This window comes from Urtica dioica, chromosome 3, assembly GCF_054948205.1.
Source record: "Urtica dioica subsp. dioica isolate 48M chromosome 3, U.dioica_male_clone48M_v1_H2, whole genome shotgun sequence".
Taxonomy (NCBI): domain Eukaryota; kingdom Viridiplantae; phylum Streptophyta; class Magnoliopsida; order Rosales; family Urticaceae; genus Urtica; species Urtica dioica.
The window spans coordinates 1,378,123-1,398,231 of NC_142758.1; the positions used below are offsets into that span (position 1 = coordinate 1,378,123).

The 20,109-nt window shown below is 42.0% G+C and overlaps 1 protein-coding gene across 1 annotated transcript; it reads left to right on the forward strand.

Annotated features, from left to right (window-relative positions):
• The first annotated feature begins 78 nt into the window (after positions 1-78).
• On the forward strand, positions 79-1,171 carry LOC149401941 (uncharacterized). Its single transcript, XM_089608747.1, has one exon. The coding sequence runs from the start codon at positions 284-286 to the stop codon at positions 827-829; it is 546 nt and encodes a 181-aa protein (XP_089464873.1). The 5' UTR covers positions 79-283; the 3' UTR covers positions 830-1,171.
• Positions 1,172-20,109: the final 18,938 nt, after the last annotated feature.

Here is a 20,109-nt window from a genome sequence, read left to right on the forward strand (position 1 = left end):
GCAAGACGTCCGTGATAGGCTCGAAGAGTTTTATATTTCAAGCGCCAAAACAAAAACCACGCGCCTACGTGTCGTTATCATCACCTAAATCCTCTAGCACGGTAAAACCGTTGTCGCCTTTATATAAACGCCTCAAACAAAACTATAACCGTACAGCAAACAAAAACTAAAAACCAAACACAAGACAACAAGACCGTGTTTTTATGATCTCCTTTTCCTTCTTGTTCAGAAATTCAGATTATTCCTATTATTTTCTTTCTTTTTAGGTGTACAATTTAATTTAATGGCGACCCAAATCCTGTGCTTAAAGAAGCGCGGCCGAGATGACTCGGCCGACTCGGACCGCGACTCGGCCGAGGTCAAGCGACTCAGGGATGATCTGCTGGGTTTCCTCGACGACTCGGAGCCCGCCGACGAGTCGACTCAGGACCTCGACTCGTTCATGAAGAGCTTTCAGGCGGAGATAACGCCGTGTCCGGCGAAAGTCATCGACCTGACGTCAGACTCCGGCGAGTCTCAGCCGGATCTCGGGTACCTCTTCGAAGCCTCCGACGATGATCTCGGTATCCCTCCATCCGATGGGATCGGTGACGTGGTCGAATCGGTCCGAGCTGAGTCCGACTCGTCCAGAATCGGCGGGTTCTGGGGCATAGAGGAAGAGCAGGGACTGGGTTTCGGATCGTACGGAGGTTTCGGAGCCGGAGAGGAATTTCCGAACGGCGACGAGTTCGTAGGTTTCGACGGTCTTTTCGGGTACTCCGATGTATATTTCGATTCGTCCGATTACTCCGACTTGTCGTGGAGATCGGAAACCATGCCGACTCTATAACAGGCGCGAGGAAAAAAACGGTTCGTTTATTGTTTTTTTAAAATCCGATGGATTGTTTTACAGTACGACACCGGTTTGTATTTTTTTTTTAATCTTAGAAATTAGAATATTATTCGTAGGATTAAATTGATATTGTTTACAGAAGATCGTATCTACAGTAAGCAAAAGAAAAGAAAAGAAAAATAGAAGATTACTTTTTGTATACAAAGTTTTATATCCCTTTCGCTTGCTTGCAAAGGAAACAAAAGATTTTTCAGTCGCACGAATTATTGTTTGCGTGTGAATTATTGTAATTATCTTATGAAAAAATTGATTATTTTAAAATTGAATTGTAGCCTGCTCCTCAGATTTGTGTTTGAAATTGTTAAATGCAAGTTTGGAAATAAGTTGTTGGCAATTTGATGACATCTCATATATTTATTTTTAGAGGTTAATAAATATAATTTTTATTGTTACGAGATTGTAATTAATTAAGAACTATGATCTTCTTTCTTTTTTATTGTCTTTATTGGGTTCCTCCCATCAAAACAAGTCAATTTTATCATTAGTAATCGAATCGGTTGGTACAAATCTACTCATTAATAATCGAATCGGTTGGTACAAATCTACGACGGACTTGTATCTCTTATATACGGTTACATCTCTATTGTATATTTTTTTTTTATAAATTGAAGATTATCTTGCAATTAATAGGAGTCTTTCCATAACAAAAATAATTTTTCAATCTCAAGTATTATTATAAACATATGAATTATTTTAATTATATTTTGAAAAATTGATTTTTTAAATTAAAGAAAAAATTATAACGACTAGTCGAATAAATCATAATCGTGCTCATCAAACTTGTGTATGAAATTGTTAAATGCTAAATAAAATTATCAAAAATTTTGATGGGGAAATCACATATATTTCTTTTTAGGGGTTATAAAGTATAACATTTTTTTTTCTTTTCCCAAAAATGTCGTACTTCATTAACAGATACCGACCAAATCGGTTGCTACAAGTCTTTATCGGGCCTCGCTCACTAACTTGTACCTCTTATATATGGCACATATCTAATGTTATTTTATGAATTTAGGACTATGTTACAATCAACACGAGTCTTTCCATAAAAAAAATGGCACTAATTGTCTATTATATATATAGTAGCTATTTCCCTTTATATTTTCTTTTAGTAATGCCCCCACATTTATATATATTGAACACTACAAATAGGCATAGAGTTAGAAACAAACTTGAAATTGGGTATAAAAGTATATAAATCTATCGCTAAAAAAAGTGGGGACATCCACATCCAAATCTCTCTTAAAAAAGTTGATTTTAAAAGTCAATTATAAGCGAGAAGCAACCAACTCGTTTATAATACTCCGATTCTAAAAGTCAATCGCTTCTAAAAGTCGTCTCTATACGTATACCTTTATTAGCGCATCGAAAAGGTGGCGAGTGTAGAAATCTGAGATTAAGTGAAGGGAATAATCTACTTTTCTTATTGAATGAGATCTGAATATATATAGGATATGAAATAACAACTTGCACCTAATAAGCCCGTAAACCAGGAAACAAAATAACAAATAAACTGAAAGCTAATAATTCGACCTTATCTGCTGCTAACTTGCTCCTATTATTCTGCTAATTACATAACAATATTCAACACTCCCCTTCAAGCTAAACCGTAAACATTAATGAGGTTTAGCTTGTGACACAACTCTTTAAACAATGGATGAAGAAGTGGCTTTGTTAGGATATCTGCAACTTGAAGACGTGAAAGAACATGGTGCAGCTCGACTTCTTTATTCTCAATCTTCTCGCTGATGAAATGTCCGTCGAGTTCAATGTGCTTGGTGCGGTCGTGATGAACAGGATTTTTAGCAATACTTAGTGCGGCCTCATTGTCACAATGATGAAGAACATGTTGTTCACATGTAACGCTGAGACTACTAAGAAGACGCCTTAGCCAAATACCTTGACAAATCCCGCTTGCAAGAGCTCTATACTCGGCTTCAGCACTACTCCTCGAGACAACCGTCTGTTTCTTGCTCCTCCACGTAACCCGATTGCCCCAGACGTATGAGCAATATCCCCAAGTCGATCGTCTATCTGTTTGTGAGCCTCCCCAGTCAGCGTCAGTATAGACTTCGATGTTACGAGTAGGATTCTTCTGGAAGAATAACCCTTTTCCTGGTGCCCCTTTTAAGTACTTGAGAATTCTGTAGACAGCAGTTAAGTGGGATTCCTTTGGATTACTCATAAATCGACTCACCAAACTTACAGCAAATCCTATGTCAGGATGCGTATTTGCTAGGTAGATGAGTTTGCCGATAAGCCTTTGGTATCTCCCCCTGTCCACGGTGGCTTCAGACTCAACATCATCAAGCTTCAATTTTGGTTCCATTGGGGTGTCAGCTGGCTTGCATCCAATCATCCCAGTTTCTCTCAAGAGATCAAGAGTATATTTACGTTGGGACACAGATATTCCTTTTTGTGATCTGGAAATTTCCATGCCGAGAAAGTACTTGAGCTTCCCTAAGTCTTTGACTTCAAACTCAGTGGCAAGCGTTTTCTTCAGACTATGAATTTCCTCTTCATTATCACCTGTGATTACAATATCATCGACATACACACTTAATATTGTAATTTTACCACAGTCGGCTTTCTTGGAGAAGATAGTTGATCGGCTTGACTCTGATCATAACCATGTTTCTCGAGGACCTGAGAGAAACGACTGAACCACACTCTGGGACTCTGTTTGAGCCCATAGAGTGATTTCTTCAGCTTACACACTTTTCCTTGGGACTCTTGATTATCGAATCCAGGAGGGATATCCATATAAACTTCCTTTGTGAGCTCTCCATTAAGAAATGCATTTTTAACATCTAATTGATGTAAATGCTAGTCTAAATTAGCAGCTAGAGAGAGAAGTACCCGGATTGTATTTTGCTTGGCAACTGGAGCAAACGTTTCTTGGTAATCAATACCATAAGTCTGTGTATATCCCCTTGCTACTAATTAGGATTTGAATCTCTCCACTGATCCGTCGGAGTTGTGTTTCACCGTGAATAGCCATCTATAGCCAACAGTGCGTTTTCCTGGTGGAAGAGTTGTAATCTCCCAAGTGTGATTCTTTTCTAGCACTCTGATTTCTTCATATGTAGCTTGTTTCCACTCAGGAATTGCGAGTGCCTCATGGACTGTACTTGGAATATTAATTTGATCAATTTTGCAAACATAAGCTTTATATTGAGCAGATAATTTTCCATAGTAGATGAAGTCCTTAATGTGGTATGGTTGTGACTCCCTAGCTGTCTTTCTCAGTGCAATAGGAAGATCCAAGTCATAAGTTGCAGAATTAGGACTGAGAGTACTCGGTTCAGAGTTACTTGGATCATGATTTTCTGAAGACAGTGAGGTTGAGGTAGGTGATTGGCAATAGGAATGGCAACGGGTACGGGTTTTAGCGGGTACACCAATACCGGTACCCGTACCCGCCTATTAAAATATCCGTTAACCCGTACCCGTTAACCCGGTTTTCCCAACGGGGCGGGTAATGGGTATATCCACCGGGTGACGGGTGCCAAAATTGAGCACCCGCTAACCCGTTAACCCGTTTAAAAAAAATAATTTTTAATAAGAATCAAAACAACAACCTACTCATTATGATGTAATCTAATGTTTTCTTAAAAAAAATATCTAGTTTTTTTTTTCCATAAAAATAATTAACGGGCGGGTTAGCGGGTTAACGGGGCGGGTTTAACAGCTACCCGACCCGTACCCGCTAAAATACTAACGGGTAATACCCGTTAGCCCGTTAACTCATTTTGAACGGGTATTACCCGACCCGTTAAGATCGGGTAACAGACGGGCTAACGGGTTTCGGGTAAAAATGTCATCCCTAATTGGCAATCCTGAAGTAGAAGTGGCTCTTGAGAAGGCTGCAGACTTTCTGACTCAGGTGTTGATGGAACAGTGATATTATGACTCTCATGATCGACAACAATATTTTCCCAATGCTGAAATTCTTTATTCTCCCCCTGAATTGAAGTATTGGAGTAGAAAGGTTTATTTTCTAAGAAAGTAACATCCATGATGTGGAAGAATTTGTTGTCAATGGTGCCCACAAGAAGAGTTGTAGTCTTTATTTTGTATGTTTGATGTAATAAAGTCTCACGAAGACTCTTGCTTGTAATTGCTTATTCATTTAATAAAAAGTTGAAACGTTCATTCATTCTTCCTTGTTTGTTTGAAGCTTTATGACAAAACATCAGTCTTTAGTCCATAAACAAACTTAACATCTTACGAAGAGACAAATGTAGATTTGCATGAACAAACTCTTCGTAGTTTGCTTAAAACGATATATTCGCAATCTAAGGGTCAAAGGACTATTGACCTCAGTACGATTGTTAGGAGAATCTATGATGTCTGGTTATGGGACATTGAGAGTTGGAGACTCTATAGTTCTTCTAGGTATCTTCTGAAGGTACTGAATTGACCAGTGCACTTCTAGAGACAAGATAAGAACAAACCATTTAACCTCTTATGTCTCGAAGTCACTATGTATGAATTGCATCGTGCTTACCTCAATCCTAAAATGAGACATGCCATTCCACAGCTTACGTATTCTCATTTGAGAAAGTCAGAGTTCGGACTCACTATGTGATTCTGAACAGGACCTATTGGTGAAGTACTAAGTTGTGAAGATGTCATGAGTAACTTTGTGAAGTTCTCATAGATATGGAATTCATGTACAAGATTGCTGAAATGCAATGTATATCACCTCATGCTTTGTTCCTTGGAATGTGAATAAATGAACTGGTTAGTGTCCAAATTGAGTCTTGACTCTTTTGGATGAAACAATGTGACTTGTTAGCTCCTCGTCAATACATTGTTTCTAACTTATTCACAAGCGACAAAGGAGTTGAGTAAATAACAGCTGTGGGGGTTAAAAATCTACTTTCGAAAATATTATTTCATATTGGGCTTCAATTCAGACCGAGCCCATTATCATCTTTGCAGGTCAGACCGTATATCAGTCTTGGGCCCAGTTTGACTTCGACAAGTCGGCCCAAGTTCAGCTATGTTCCAGATCAGCCCAGGCCTAGTCACGTCTTCCAGTTCGACCACGTCATCCTGACCAGAAGAATCGGTCAGTCAAAGAAAAATCGCACCGCGAAGACCGGATCCAGAACCAATTCAACCCCGATAATGTGAAACGGATCAAGCAACACGTGTCTTCAACAAAGGAGTCCTGCCTCGTCTATAAATAGGGAATCAGATGTTGATTTGCGCATATACAAGTTGAGAATTCACCTTCCAAAATTATTATTTCAGTATTATTGCTTTCAGTGCCGAATTCGCTACAAGACCTCGTCACTTCGTCCTATTGTAATTCATTTTCGTGATCAATAAAGCTTATTAATAATTTCCTTTTTTTTATTGCCTTTCGTCTTTAAATAGTATCTTATACGACGTCTTCTGGAACCCCGATAAAATATATATCATATATTAGCATTTTAATATTTGTGATTGTTGATCGATCCAAAAATCGACATCAACAGTTTGGCGCCGTCTGTGGGAAAATTCAGAAAGATCAACCTCGAAAGAAACGGTTCGTAAAAAAAAAAATTCGTCATGTCTTCCACTCCGACTCACTACGAATCTGGAGAGGAGATCCCTCCGGGGATCAGGGCAATCCTGGAGATGTTGACCAAAAAAATAGATGAGCAAGCAGAGACCAACCGGGCTCTTAATGACCGGTTGAATACTCTCTCGACTCATCAACACACTTCGGACCCTCAGGGGGGATCCGGAGATACGACCGCCTCGGAATCTGCTCGTCAAGCCTCGGCTGCTCAAACAAGCTGGGCTCTCCCTCCCGGAGTCCGTCTGGATTTCTCTAGGATCCAGGTCACCCAAGGAACAGACCAGTCCCCCGGCACAAGCTTCCAGCTTGGGGGGGCTGCTAGCGAAGTCGCGACAGAAGTCACGATCGATCTTTCCGGTCTCCCTCCGCCTCCCTGGGGGAAGCATCATCCAGGTCTTCCCCGACTAATGCGGGATCTCGCCCTTCGGCGACCTATCGAATGTTCACCCCCCAACGTTTTGGTGGGATGAATCAGATCCATCATAGCCCGGTCGAGGCTACCGCGGTCACACCTATACGTACGGGACCTCGCCTTTTTCACGAAGGCGAATCCAACATGACCGAACTAGAACAATTTAAGGAGTCAGTAACGGTCGAGCTGAGAGCTGTTCGCTTAGAATTTCATTCTGCAACTAGCTCGGCCCCCGAAATAGATCGTCTCGTTGAAGAAACGAGGATGACTCATTTTGCCAGAAACATTATCGAAGAGCAACTGGGGGATACCGGAAAGGTTCGCCTTCCGCGGTATAGTGGCACTTCAAGTCCGAAAGCTTTTATCTTGTCCTTCAGAGTCACAATGGGACGGGTTATGCTCGCAGAGAGAGAATTGGAGGCAATTTATTGCCAATTATTCGCAGAAAGCTTGTCTGGGTCCGCTTTAGAGTGGTTCTCCATACTCGAGCCGAACTCTATTGATAGTTTTAACAAACTATCGACTGCATTCCTGAAACACTATTCGATGTTCGTGGAGGACGATCTGATCATAGCAGATTTATGGGGAATTCAACAGAAAGAGAACGAATCCTTGAAGGATTTTATGATCCGTTACAAGGACGTGCTCTAAAAAATCTCTAACGTATGTCACGAATCTGCCATAACCTCTCTGAGAAACGGGTTAAGGCACGACTCGAAGCTGAAACTAGAGATGACTGTTAACCGTCCCATCACGTTGGAAGATGCGATTCACAAAGCCGCAAATTATGCGAAAGCCGAAGAGGAATTCGCTTCCTATGAGAGGCAACGCGCAACTGAGAAGAAACCGTCCTCCAACACTTGGGTAAGACATGTAAATGCTGGGGGCAACCCCCGCAGGGTCAACCCCCACGACGCTACATCTCATGCCAGAAAACCCCACACCCCTCCTAACTACGCCTTCAGCGTCGATGAAGACATTAGGGAGGGAGGTCCCCCGTCAAAAAAATGGACGCGGGACCCCAATGCGTATTGCAGTTTCCACAAAGCTAACGGCCACGACACGGTTAATTGTGAGACCATGCGCAAGGTTCTAGCAGAAAAATACGCAAAAGGGGAACTGAAAGATGTTGATCTAGGACCCCAGACAAAAAAGAAGGTCTTCAACAACAACAGAGGTAGGGGCAACCCCTCCTCTAAGAGATCGAGACTTGTTGAAGGAGGGGAACCAAGTTCTCCACCGACCGTCGCAAAACATAGAGACTTCATAATGGGCGGCTCGAAGTTTTGCAACGGAACGGTCAACTCAATTAAAGCACATCAACGTCAGTTAAACAACCAGACCACCAGAATCAGACCAGAACAAGACGTTCAAATCTCGTTCTCCGAAAAAAAGCCGTAGGGACAACCGATCCGCACGACGACGCACTCGTAATCACGATTGACGTGTCTAACTATGAGGTCGCGAGGGTCCCAATCGATGGAGGTAGCTCCGTAGATCTCATCTTCAAAGATACCCTGGCTAGGATGGGAGTCAACGAAGACGAGATCGAAAGAGAACAAACCCAATTGACGGGTTTCAATAGGACAACTACTCCATCCTTAGGAACGATCAGGTTGCCCGTAAAAACAAGTGGAATTAATAAAATAGTGGAATTCCAAGTTTTAGACTGTCTCTCCCCCTACAATATTATCTTGGGAAGACCATGGATACATAGGATGAGGGCTGTACCTTCAACCTTTCACCAATGTATCCGCTTCCCTACGCCCGAGGGGATAAAAGAGATCCGAGGCAATCAGGTGACCTCCCGCAGTTGTTATCTCACTAGCCATAAGCATTGTGCTAAAGCGATTAAAGAGGAGCAATAGCAATTAATGAACGTGGAGTCGGCCGAGAGCGTTTCTACACCAGAAGAACCTGACTCCCTTGATGCGCCGAGTATCGAGATAACGGTCCAAGTACAGCTCGATGGCTCCGATCCTTCCAAGTGTGTCGGAATCGGAACCAAGCTCAAAGGAGGTATTAGGCGAGAATTGACCTGTTTCTTAAAACGAAACAAGTCCACCTTCGCCTGGACGACCGAAGATATGCCAGGAATTAGCATCGACGTTACGTCTCACCAGCTTAACGTCGATCCTAGTTTTAAACCTGTAAAACAAAAAAGACGAAAGCTCGGTCCCAACAGGGCACGAGTTGTCAACGACGAAGTCGAAAGACTACTCTATGCAGATTTAATCCGCGAAGTAAAATACCCGGACTTGCTAGCAAACACTGTCGTCGTAAAGAAAAAGAATGGAAAGTAACGGGTATGCATTGATTTCACCGATCTGAATAAAGCATGCCCCAAGGACAGCTTCCCATTGCCTCATATCGACCAGCTAGTCGAAGCAACCGCGGGACATAAGATCCTGTCATTCATGGACGCATTTTCAGGATACAACCAAATCCTGATGCATCCAAACGCCCAAGAGAAGATAGCTTTCATCACCGACCGAGGCACGTATTGCTACAAGGTCATGCCTTTTGGACTAAAAAACGCTGGTGCCACCTACCAAAGGCTAGACACACTACAAGAAATACCACATTTAGCGACGAAACTATTAGCGACTACTTAATCGTCACTAATAATTCGTCGCTAATCTCCCTTTTAGCGACGATAATAGCGTCGCTGATTTTTTGGTGCCAAAAATATTAAAGGTTGGCGGCAAAGATAATTAGCGATGAATTTATCGTCGCTAATTCGTTTTTGTCGTTGCTAAGTTCGCGGGAAAATAATTAGCGACGATTTTATCGTCGCTAATTATTTGTGAATTCATGTAGCGATGATAATATCGTCGCTAATTATTTGTGAATTCATGTAGCGATGATAATATCGTCGCTAATAATGTAGAATTAATTTCGAATTTTAAAGAGGGAAAAATCCCTCCTATTTAATTAAAACGAAAACATTTAGCGACGATTTTCTCGTCGCTAAATAGTTTTTTGTCGTCCCTATACATTTAGCGACGATTAAATCGTCGCTAAATGATTTTGAATTTTAACGAATTTTAAAAAGGGAAAAATCACTCCCATTAAATTAAAACGAAATGATTTAGCGACGATTAAATCGTCGCTAAATATGTGAAATATACTAATAGCGACGAATAAATCGTCGCTAAATGTCTGGTGATTTAAGTTCATTTAGCGACGACATAAAATCAATTAGCGACGATAAAATCGTCGCTAAATGTCTTTAAATACCAGATCGCAACCCAATTCCCTCATTCGCTCCCAAAACCTAAAATCGCCATTTTTCTCTGGTTTCTCCTCTCCGTCGTGTGCCCTCCTCCGCCGTGTGCCGCCGACGCTGTCGACGCCGACCTCGTCCTCCCCGGTAAGTCTCTCTCCCCTCACTTCTCTCTCTCTCCTCACATCTCTCTCCTAACTTCTCTCTCATGTCTGCAGCTCCTCCGCCGCTCCACCGCCGACGCCGTCCTCGTCCTCATCCGCCCCGGTCCGGCAGCTCTTCCCCGCTTCCAGCGCGCCGTCATCTGTCACTGTAAGTTTTTTTTATAACTTTATATATATATATATATATATATATATATTAGTTATTTATAGAATTAATATATTAGTTATATATGTTAGTTATTTATATATATATATATATAACTTTATTTATATATTAGTTATAAATGTAAATGAATTAATTAGTTATAAATGTAAATGAATTAATTAGTTATATTTACATAATTTAGTATATATTAGGCAATACAGAGTCAGGTGCCCGGCCTCAACCTGAGCTCGTTTATGCCTCAATTTTCGCAGAGTTCGCAGCACGCTCCGTCATCCCAATGCCAGCAGACTCCGACGGCCGGCGTCCACACTCCGACGCCCGGCGTCCACACTTTGACGGGCGGCCAGCAGAGGACTCCCGACGCTAGCCAGCAAACGACGCCCGGCGGACCAAGTCAGTCTACTGATCAGCACATTGTTCCGCCGCAGCTTGCAGAGTCTCAGCGCCAGCCGAAGAGCGTTTCACGTCGAGGAGGGGGAAAACGAACGGCGGGACGACAAAGCAAACGTCGCGACTAGTGTTTTATTAGATATTTTGTGTATAATAGATTATTATTTACATATTTCTCGATAACCGAAAACGTACGTAACCGGATTTTATATATTTGTTGATTTGGATAATTTAATTTAGTTTTTATTTGATTTTTCATCTTAGAATTTCATAAACAAAAAACCATAAAAAATTAATAATTAACGACGAAAAAAATAATAATAATTAGCGACGACAAAGTCGTCGCTAATTATTAAAACACTGAACGTATTAGCGACGACTTCTTCGTCGCTAATTCGCGCGGGAAAATTTCCCGCGCGAATTAGCGACGAAAAAGTCGTCGCTAATTATCTGTCACAAAAAAAAAACTTCTCGTCACAACATTTAGGGACGAAATTATCGTCGCTAATCTCGTCGGTAAATATTTAGCGACGAATAAATTGTCGCTAAATATATTTAGGCACGGACATTTAGTGACGATAATAATCGTCGCTAAAATCGTCGCTAAATACATTTAGCGACGATTATCGGGTTATTACCGACGAAAAAAATCGTCGGTAATTGACGTATTTGTTGTAGTGTCAACGAAATGTTCAAAGAGAAGATAGGGAAAACGATGGAAGTATATATCGACGACATGCTCGTAAAATCCCTAAGGGAAAACGACCACATAGGACACTTAGAGGAATGTTTCGAAGTATTGAACAAATATCAAATGAAACTCAATCCCACCAAGTGTTCATTCGGAGTCTCATCCGGTAAATTCCTTGGATATTTAGTTACCCAACAAGGAATTGAGGTTAACCTAGATCAATTACACGTCTTGCAAGAAATGCCTTCACCCCGTAATAGGCGTGAAGTTCAGAGGTTGACAGGACGCATCGCTGCCCTCAACCGTTTCATCTCTCGGTCCACGGACAAATGTCTCCCCTTCTATCGGCTCCTCAAAGGAAACAAAAAGCTCGAATGGGACGACAAGTGCGAAGATACGTTCAAAAAATTGAAAGAGTATCTATCAACAGCCCCGATCTTGGCAAAACCCATTGCGGGGGAGCCGCTCTACCTGTATGTCGCAGTATCCCAAGCGGCCGTCAGTGGAGTACTCGTCAGAGAAGAGCAAGGGGACCAACGACCGATCTTCTATACAAGAAGGTCGTTGGTCGACGCTGAAACTCGATATTCTGTTATGGAAAAGTTGGCATTGGCCGTCGTTTCCGTCGCACGAAAACTTCGGCCATACTTCCAATCTCACACCGTAATAGTAATGACATCGCATCCACTCAGAAGTTTCCTACACAGCCCCAATCAATCGGGAAGGTTAACTAAGTGGGCCGTTGAACTGAGCAAATACGATATTGAGTACTAAATGAAGACATTCGCGAAATCGTAAGTTTTGGCGGATTTCATCATCAAACTCCCAAGAGAAAGCCCCGCCGTAGCCGAAATTAAAGGCACCTGGACACTTAAAGTGGACGGGGCATCATCAAAGCAAGGGGCATGGGTAGAAATACACCTGACCTCTCCTCACGGTGAGACTATAGAATAGTCATTCACGCTCGACTTCGTCGCATCAAACAACGAAGCCGAGTACGAAGCACTAGTCGCCGGACTTAGGTTGGCCACTGCAGTCGGATCAAAGAAAGTGGAAGCTTTCTACGACTCCCAACTCGTAGCAAACCAATACTCCGGGGAATACGAGACTAGGGATGAGCGAATGGAAGCTTACCTAAAAGTCGTAAAAGAACTAACGAAAAACTTCGAAGAATTCTCCCTGACAAGGATCCCTCAAGGCGAGAATACTTCGGCCGATGTATTGGCTGCCCCGGCATCTACCTCGGATTCGGGCCTCAAAAGGGTCATACCAGTCGAAACAATCAAAAAACCTTCTATTGCCATGACCGTCGCCGCAGTCATAACAATAGAATGAGGGGATTGGAGGGATGAAATACTATATTACATCATGACCGGTACGGTCCCATCCGATAAGATGGCAAAACGAAAGCTCGTGCTGAGAAGCGTGAGATTTTGCATCATAGATGGAAGCCTGTTTAAAAGAAGCTTCGCATGACCCTACCTCAAGTGCGTCGGGATGGAGGAGTCTAAACGAATCCTGGAAGATGTACACGAAGGAGAATGCGGAAATCATGCAGGCAGACGAGCGCTCGCCATCAAAATAAAAAGGCAAGGCTACTTTTGGCCGACCATGTTGGCAGATTGCGAAGCGCACTCGCGTCACTGCAACCAATGCCAACGCCATGCCCCTAACATAAAAAGACCCGCGGAAGATTTGTCCTCCATCTCAGCACCATACCCTTTTATGAAATGGTCAATGGACATTGTGGGACCAATGCCGGTCGCCCCTGGCGGACTAAGATTTCTATTAATCTTAACAGATTAATTTTCAAAATGGGTGGAAGCAGGCGCCTTCGTCCTAATAAAAGATGTTGATGTCACAGCATTCATCTGAAAAAATATAATCTGTCGACATGGAACTCCCCACGAGATAATAACCGACAACGGGTCACAGTTCATATAAAAAAAATTCATAAACTTTTGCTTCCACAACAACATCGAATTGAGGATGTCAACACCACGATATCCTCAAGGGAATAGACACGCGGAAGCTACAAATAAAACCATAGTAGATTCCATAAGGAAAATTCTCGATACGAAAAAAGGACGGTGGGCGGAAGAGCTACCAGGCGTGCTCTGGGCTCACCGAACTAGTCCGCGAAGGCCGACAGGGGAAACTCCATTTTCCCTAGTCCATGGAGTCGAATCAGTCATCCCAATCGAGCACCAAGTGCAGACCCTTAGGGTAGTGCATGCGCCGGGGGATGAGCTCAAAAATAACGAATCGCTATGTGATGCCTTGGACCTCGTAGAAGAAAAGCGGGACTTAGCCTTGATACGGCTATCCCACTATAGGCAATCCATCGCTAGATTCTATAATAAAGGTGTTAACGAAAGAAGATTTGATGAAGGAGATTTGGTACTCCGGAAGACCTTCCAAAACACCGTTGAGGCTAACGCCGGGAAGTTAGGTGCTAACTGGAAAGGCCCATACAGGGTCACCAAGGTTCTTTTTTTGCATTTTTTTCGGTACATAACATTATAAATAATCACCGGCGTGGTGTGTCTAGTGGACAATGTAATATGTAGAGACGAGTCGGAGAACATGTCATAAAATAGAGAAAATTTCACTCAACCATGTCACTCAAGAGTCGCTAAAGTCAATGAGGTTCTTTGTGGGATTTTCAAAATTATTGGCTCGGCTTTTTCTGACTACGTATCGAGAAAGGTAAATCGTTCGGCTTTTTGTGAGCGGGTTCTAATTGATAAAAATTCTAGGGTTGGCTTTTTGGCTCGACGAGTTATTCTTAACGCCTATATCACCCTTACTAGATCAATGTGCACTCAATTTCGCTTCGACTAGGGATCCGAGAAGGTTCTTAGTGTGTTCGGTGGTCACTTTTCAGAACTAAGTTAGACTACTACTCAAGGTCGTCTAAGCATCGAGACAAACATTATTCGGGCTTTAAGTGATAGCACAAAACTCAACAAGATTCTTTTTCACTCGGTAATTCACAGATTTTTTTTTCACATGTCTACGGCTTAAGACTATCAATATCATCGGCAAACATTTATTGAGTCAGTTAAAGCACACAAAACACCAATTTCTACCAATTATCCTAAAACAAAACAAAAACAACCTAGAAAATCTACTACTAATGTACAAAAATCCCCCGCAAGACAAACAATTATCCCCCCAAACTCAAAACTTACATTGACCCTAATGTAATTGTCAAAACATGGATAGAGGGACTTACCTTGCTGGGGTGGTCGAACGCCCCTACTCGTGACCGCCGCGCTCAAGCGGCGGTGGATCTTCATTTTCGTTTTGGTGCTCTGTTTCCTTCCACACCTCTTTAAATGGTGTTGGCCATTGTCCTCGCGTCGGTTTGATTGGTGATTTCAGCGTTGCATCCCTTCTCTTGCCCTTCAAAGTTTTGTCCGGAGGAGTACGTGGTGGTGATGGAGGCGGCAGAGGTTTGACTTCGTCTGTCTTGAGGAAGAAAACCTATTCTTTCTCATTTTTGCGCTTTCGGGCTTTGTAGACCCCGAACGTCTCTTCCTCATTCTTTACTCGCATCTTCAGTTCACCTTTCGTCACATCGATGAGAGCACCACATGTGGCTAAGAAACCTCTTCCCAAGAGTATGGGGATGTCGCGGTTCTCGTCTATGTCGATGATGTAGAAATCAACAAGGAAAGTGAATTTTCCGACTTTGACGAAGATGTCTTCCGCGAAGCCGCGCGGATACCTTACGGACTGGTCCGCCAGTTGGAGAATGGTGCGCGGGGTTTTAGTTCACCCACTTCCAGCTTGTTGAAGATGGCCACAGGCATGAGGTTGATGCCCGAACCTAGATCGCACAAAGCGTTGTCAATGCAGATGTCTCCAATGGTGCATGGCAGCGTGAATTGGCCGGAATCCTCCAATTTTGGTGGGAGTTCTTGTTGTAAAAGCGCGCTACATTCCACATAAAGTGCCATCGTGGTTCTTTGCAGGAACGGATATGGCGGCTCGTGGATGTGGAACGTCGAGGGTGACTTCGGAGTTACAGCGATCGGGACAGCTTTTCCCTCATCTTTCTTCGAGTTTTCGACAGATGCAACATGATAATGTGAGATGGCGTTGCAATGCTCTCTTGGGTTTACCTTGGAGGTGCTAGGATGTGCGTTTTGGGTTCTCGCATGGAAATCCTTTGCTAGTTGCCCCACCGTCGTCTCGAGGCTCCGGATTTGCGTCTCTTGATTTGTCATTCCCGTTCGAGACTCAGTGATGAAGGAGGTGATGAGTTCTTCCAGCTTGTCTTTGGGAGCGGGCTGACTTTGTTGTTGACGTGGTTGAAACTCTTGTTGTTGCCCCTGTTGTTGATTTTGGAACGCCGGTGGAGGCCAGTTTTGCAGGAATCCCTATTGTTGTGGCTCTCTCCACCCGTGGCTGTATTGGTTGTTCCAGACTCCATTGTTGTAGCTGTTGGAGTTTTGGAACGGGGGCCTGTTGTTGTAGTTCCCCACGTAATTGGCATTCTCGGGGTGGACATTGTTCGCTTTAGGGCAATCGTCGGTGTAGTGTGGTCCGTTACACCAAAAGCATGGCTCCCGAGTTGTATACATGGCGTTCACGGTGGCTTTCATCTCCTTCATCTCTCTCATCTCCTTTCGGAGATTTTCCATCTCTATCACCATTTGTTGCATTATCTCTGGATCGATCGTGGTCATTGTGGCTTGAGCAATGGCGGGACCGGCCTTCATGATTCTCTTCTCTATTGGTAACACATAGTCGAGGAGTGGTCTCTCTTCGTTGGCCATGGTCTCTTCTTCAATGTCTTCCTCGTCTATGTTTTCTTCTTTTCCTTTCGATTTCTCTTGCAAGTTTTCTCGATTTCGGAATCTATCGGAAGGAGACTCGAATCACCGTCTTTTCGCATCAACCTTCAAAAGAGAAAGACAACGCAAAAACTGGCGAGACACATAAAATAAAAGAATGTTCAAATTGAAATATAGTTAATTGAATTGCAATTAAAAACTTGTTCCCCGACAACGGCGCCAAAAACTTGTTGCGATTTTTACGCGCGCAAGTGCACGTGTCGCTCAAGTAATATAGTGAATTAAGTACGAGTGTCGATCCCACGAGGAACAAGCTTAATTAACAAACAAATCGACTAGCGCGAATTGAACTAAAGATGAGATGGAAAGATGTCACAAATTATTGACAAGTTCTAACACAAATAAATAACAAAATACTCAAATAAAAGTTGTAAGCATAAAGAGAGGCTAAGGACCAAGGCTTCACGGGTTTATTCAACGGTTTGGATACACGAATTTCACGCACATTCAATAATCAACACACTACTCTTTGCTAACCATACTCACAGAATAATATTGCTAAATCTCTCTCGAGCATCTAACAACCTATATCAAAATTAGGAAAATCTTCTCTCGATCTCAATCCCTAACAAAAACATGCATTAGTTTCAAGAGTATTCACGTGATTCTATGGCCACCTAACTATCTCTAGCCTAGACATGCATCATAGTAATTAAAACCAAAACACTAACAACCTAATCTTTCTCAAGCATCAAGTTGAAGTATAAAATCATGAACAAGATAGCTAATCTCGATCAAGCATTAAAAATGGATTTGAATTAAATAAAGTAGTAGAGAATGGAAATTGAACTTCAATATATTAAATCATATCCATAACCGAATCCTAAACCCGCTACGCCATAATCCGTAATGGAATTAGTTCATAGCGTAGCAAGAAAACAAAAAGAGAATGAGAAAATAGAAATAAGAAACCATAATTAAAAACTCAATTGTAAATTAAAATACGAGAGTTCAAGAGTAAAGGAGAAGAATAAAACTGTAAATGGCGCGAATTGATGAAGAACGGCTCTCCTCTTTTTCCCTATCTCTCCCAAACACTAAGTGAAAACAATAAAAATTGCTAAGATCCATAAACAAGAGGTTGAGAAGTGTATTTATAGGCTTAGGTCAAAATTCTTGGGTTTCCTCTAATTTTTGGAGTAGACTGGGTAATAAAACTTGATCCAACGGCTCAGATTGACCCAGAAAACGCATTTCCTCTTTTGGTTTCGGAGCACCTCGCGGCGCGCGGTAGCTGGGTCACGGCGCGAGGTAGATCTTCTCGGGAGGTCGGTTCCGCGCTTGACGCTCGGGGATTTTCGGCGCTAAAGTTCATCGACCTCGCGGCGCGCGATATGGGGGTCGCGGCGCGAGGTCTACACTTCCATACCCTCGCGGAACGCGCAAACTGCTCGGAGATGGCTCGGGATGATTTCCAGACCTTGCGGCGCGCGCTAGGAGGGTCGCGGCGCGTGGTTTGGATGTCTTCTTGACTTATTCTTCGGTTTTGACTCGTTTTTTATCCCGAATGCCTTGATTTGTACAGATTTGCCTAGAGTATCATAGATATCCCACTTTTGACCTGAAAACTTTCAAAACACATGAAAACCTCAAAACTACTCAAGAACAAGCTCGGATTTAATTGGGATGATAGGAGTTTTCTACGTACGACACGCACCTATCAAAATACGGGATAAAAAAAATCTACTCTTATTATAAAATGGTTCAATGTATTAGTTGGTTAGTTTTATTTCGGTGGTCCACGTTATTTTAATATTAAATGATTTAATGTATTAGTTGGCTAGTATAAAAGTTAATGACAAGGCGTTAACTACACCACCCACAAACAAATGTCACTTCAGGATCGCAGCACAAGTGCTCTCTATTTGCTCGTTGAGCGTGTCACACTTGGCTTCCTCGGCTGAAAAAGAATTGTGTCACAGACTACATCATAGCTTAACCTTGGAGCTCTTTAACACTCTCTAATTATGGGGCGATAAACTCATACCTGCTCGGTAATGAGCTTGGAAAGACGTTTCAAGTATTGTCGTCTCTACAATGGTGGAGGAAGAGTCTTTCAGTTTCTGACCGAGATTTTCACTTTCAAGTTCCAACACCGAAGCTTCTATATGTGTACGACCTTGGATTATGCATTATCAATAAGGACAGATATTGAAAAGCTTCAAGTTCAGCGGATATAGTTGATCTTTGTTTAGTCTATAGTTTTAAGTTGATTTTTATGCTTTTGTTGCTTGGGACCAGATCTTTAATGGAATATGTAGAAACATTAAAATCACTATTTTGGTGATGTATTTCACTTCCGCCATCATATTTAGCATCTAGTAACTCATTTCTGATTGTAAGTAGTGGTATTTAAATATGCAATTCACCATTTTATTTTATGTGCCTTTCTATTCTGTAGAACATGACCCGAGTAGAAAGAAAAAAAAACAGTTAATAATATAGCACAAGCAAATGCATTGTTTATAATAAAGCACAAACAAATGCCTAAAGATAGAAATAAGTCTCCGTACAGAGTCATAAGCCATAGCTGAAGATATTATTAATGTGGATAAAAATGATATGTTAATTAGATTTTATTAGCCTGTGACTTAGAGTGTTAAATGTGAATATTCTTTATGACGCCAGGTAAAATTTCTAGACTTAAAGTGTGAAATGTGAATATGAGATATGACTAGCCAGGTAAAATTTCAAGAACAAATGCTATTGGAATGTGAATATGAGATATGACTAGCAAGGTAAAATTTCTAGACTTGTGAAATGTGAATATGAGATATGACTAGCCAGGTAAAATTTCAAGAACACATGCAAGTGGAAATATATCAACCTCTAATACCGCCAACAATCACTTAGGAAAGAAATTTACCGTTAGCCCTAAAATCACTCCCTATATACAAAGAGAAATTTCATTTTCTAGACCTAAAAGTGATGGAAATATCTTCATTAGACTCGTTAATTAAAAAATATCCAAAATTGGACTTTTGTACCAATTTTGGACAAAAATACCCTCAATTCAAAATAAACCTCATATCTCTTCTCACTTTTTCTCCTTCATCTTCTCACTTCACTCATTTATCTTCTCACTTCACTTTTTCTCTCACATTCATAACCCTCATAAACCCCATATCTCTCTCATTTCTCTTCTCACTTCACTCACTTTCTCTCACTTCACTCACTTTCTCTCACTTCTCTCACCTCCGACGCCCACCTCACCACTTCCGACGCCGACCTCACCACCTCCGACGCCGACCTCATCACCTCCGACGCCCACCACGCCGACCCCGACCTCCTACATACCTCCGACGCCCACCACGCCGACCCCGACCATATCTCTCCAAAATGGTTAAAAAGGTATGTTTTTTAAAGGTTTTTTCATGGTTGTTTAGTGTAGCATAGATAATAAATAAGATTAGTGTGGTTTTTTCATGGTTTTTAATGGTTTTTTTTGTGTAAAATCGTTGTTATTTTTTTTTTTTTTTGTAAATCCCGTCGGATCCCATCGGAATCAGTCGGGATCCGACCGATTCCGATGGGATCCGATGAAAATGAAGGTTGGGAGGTCTCGAGAATCGGGTTGCTGGAAATTTTTTTTTTTTAAAATGTTGATGGATCCCGTCGGATCCCATCGGAATCGGTCGGGATCCGACCGAATCCGATGGGATCCGATGAAAATGAAGCGGGTAGCTGGAAATTTTTTTTTTTTAAATTTTGATGGATCCCATCAGATT

Excerpts from the sequence above, each read along its gene's own strand:
- LOC149401941 (XM_089608747.1), top strand. The coding sequence starts at position 284 with ATGGCGACCCAAATCCTGTGCTTAAAGAAGCGCGGCCGAGATGACTCG.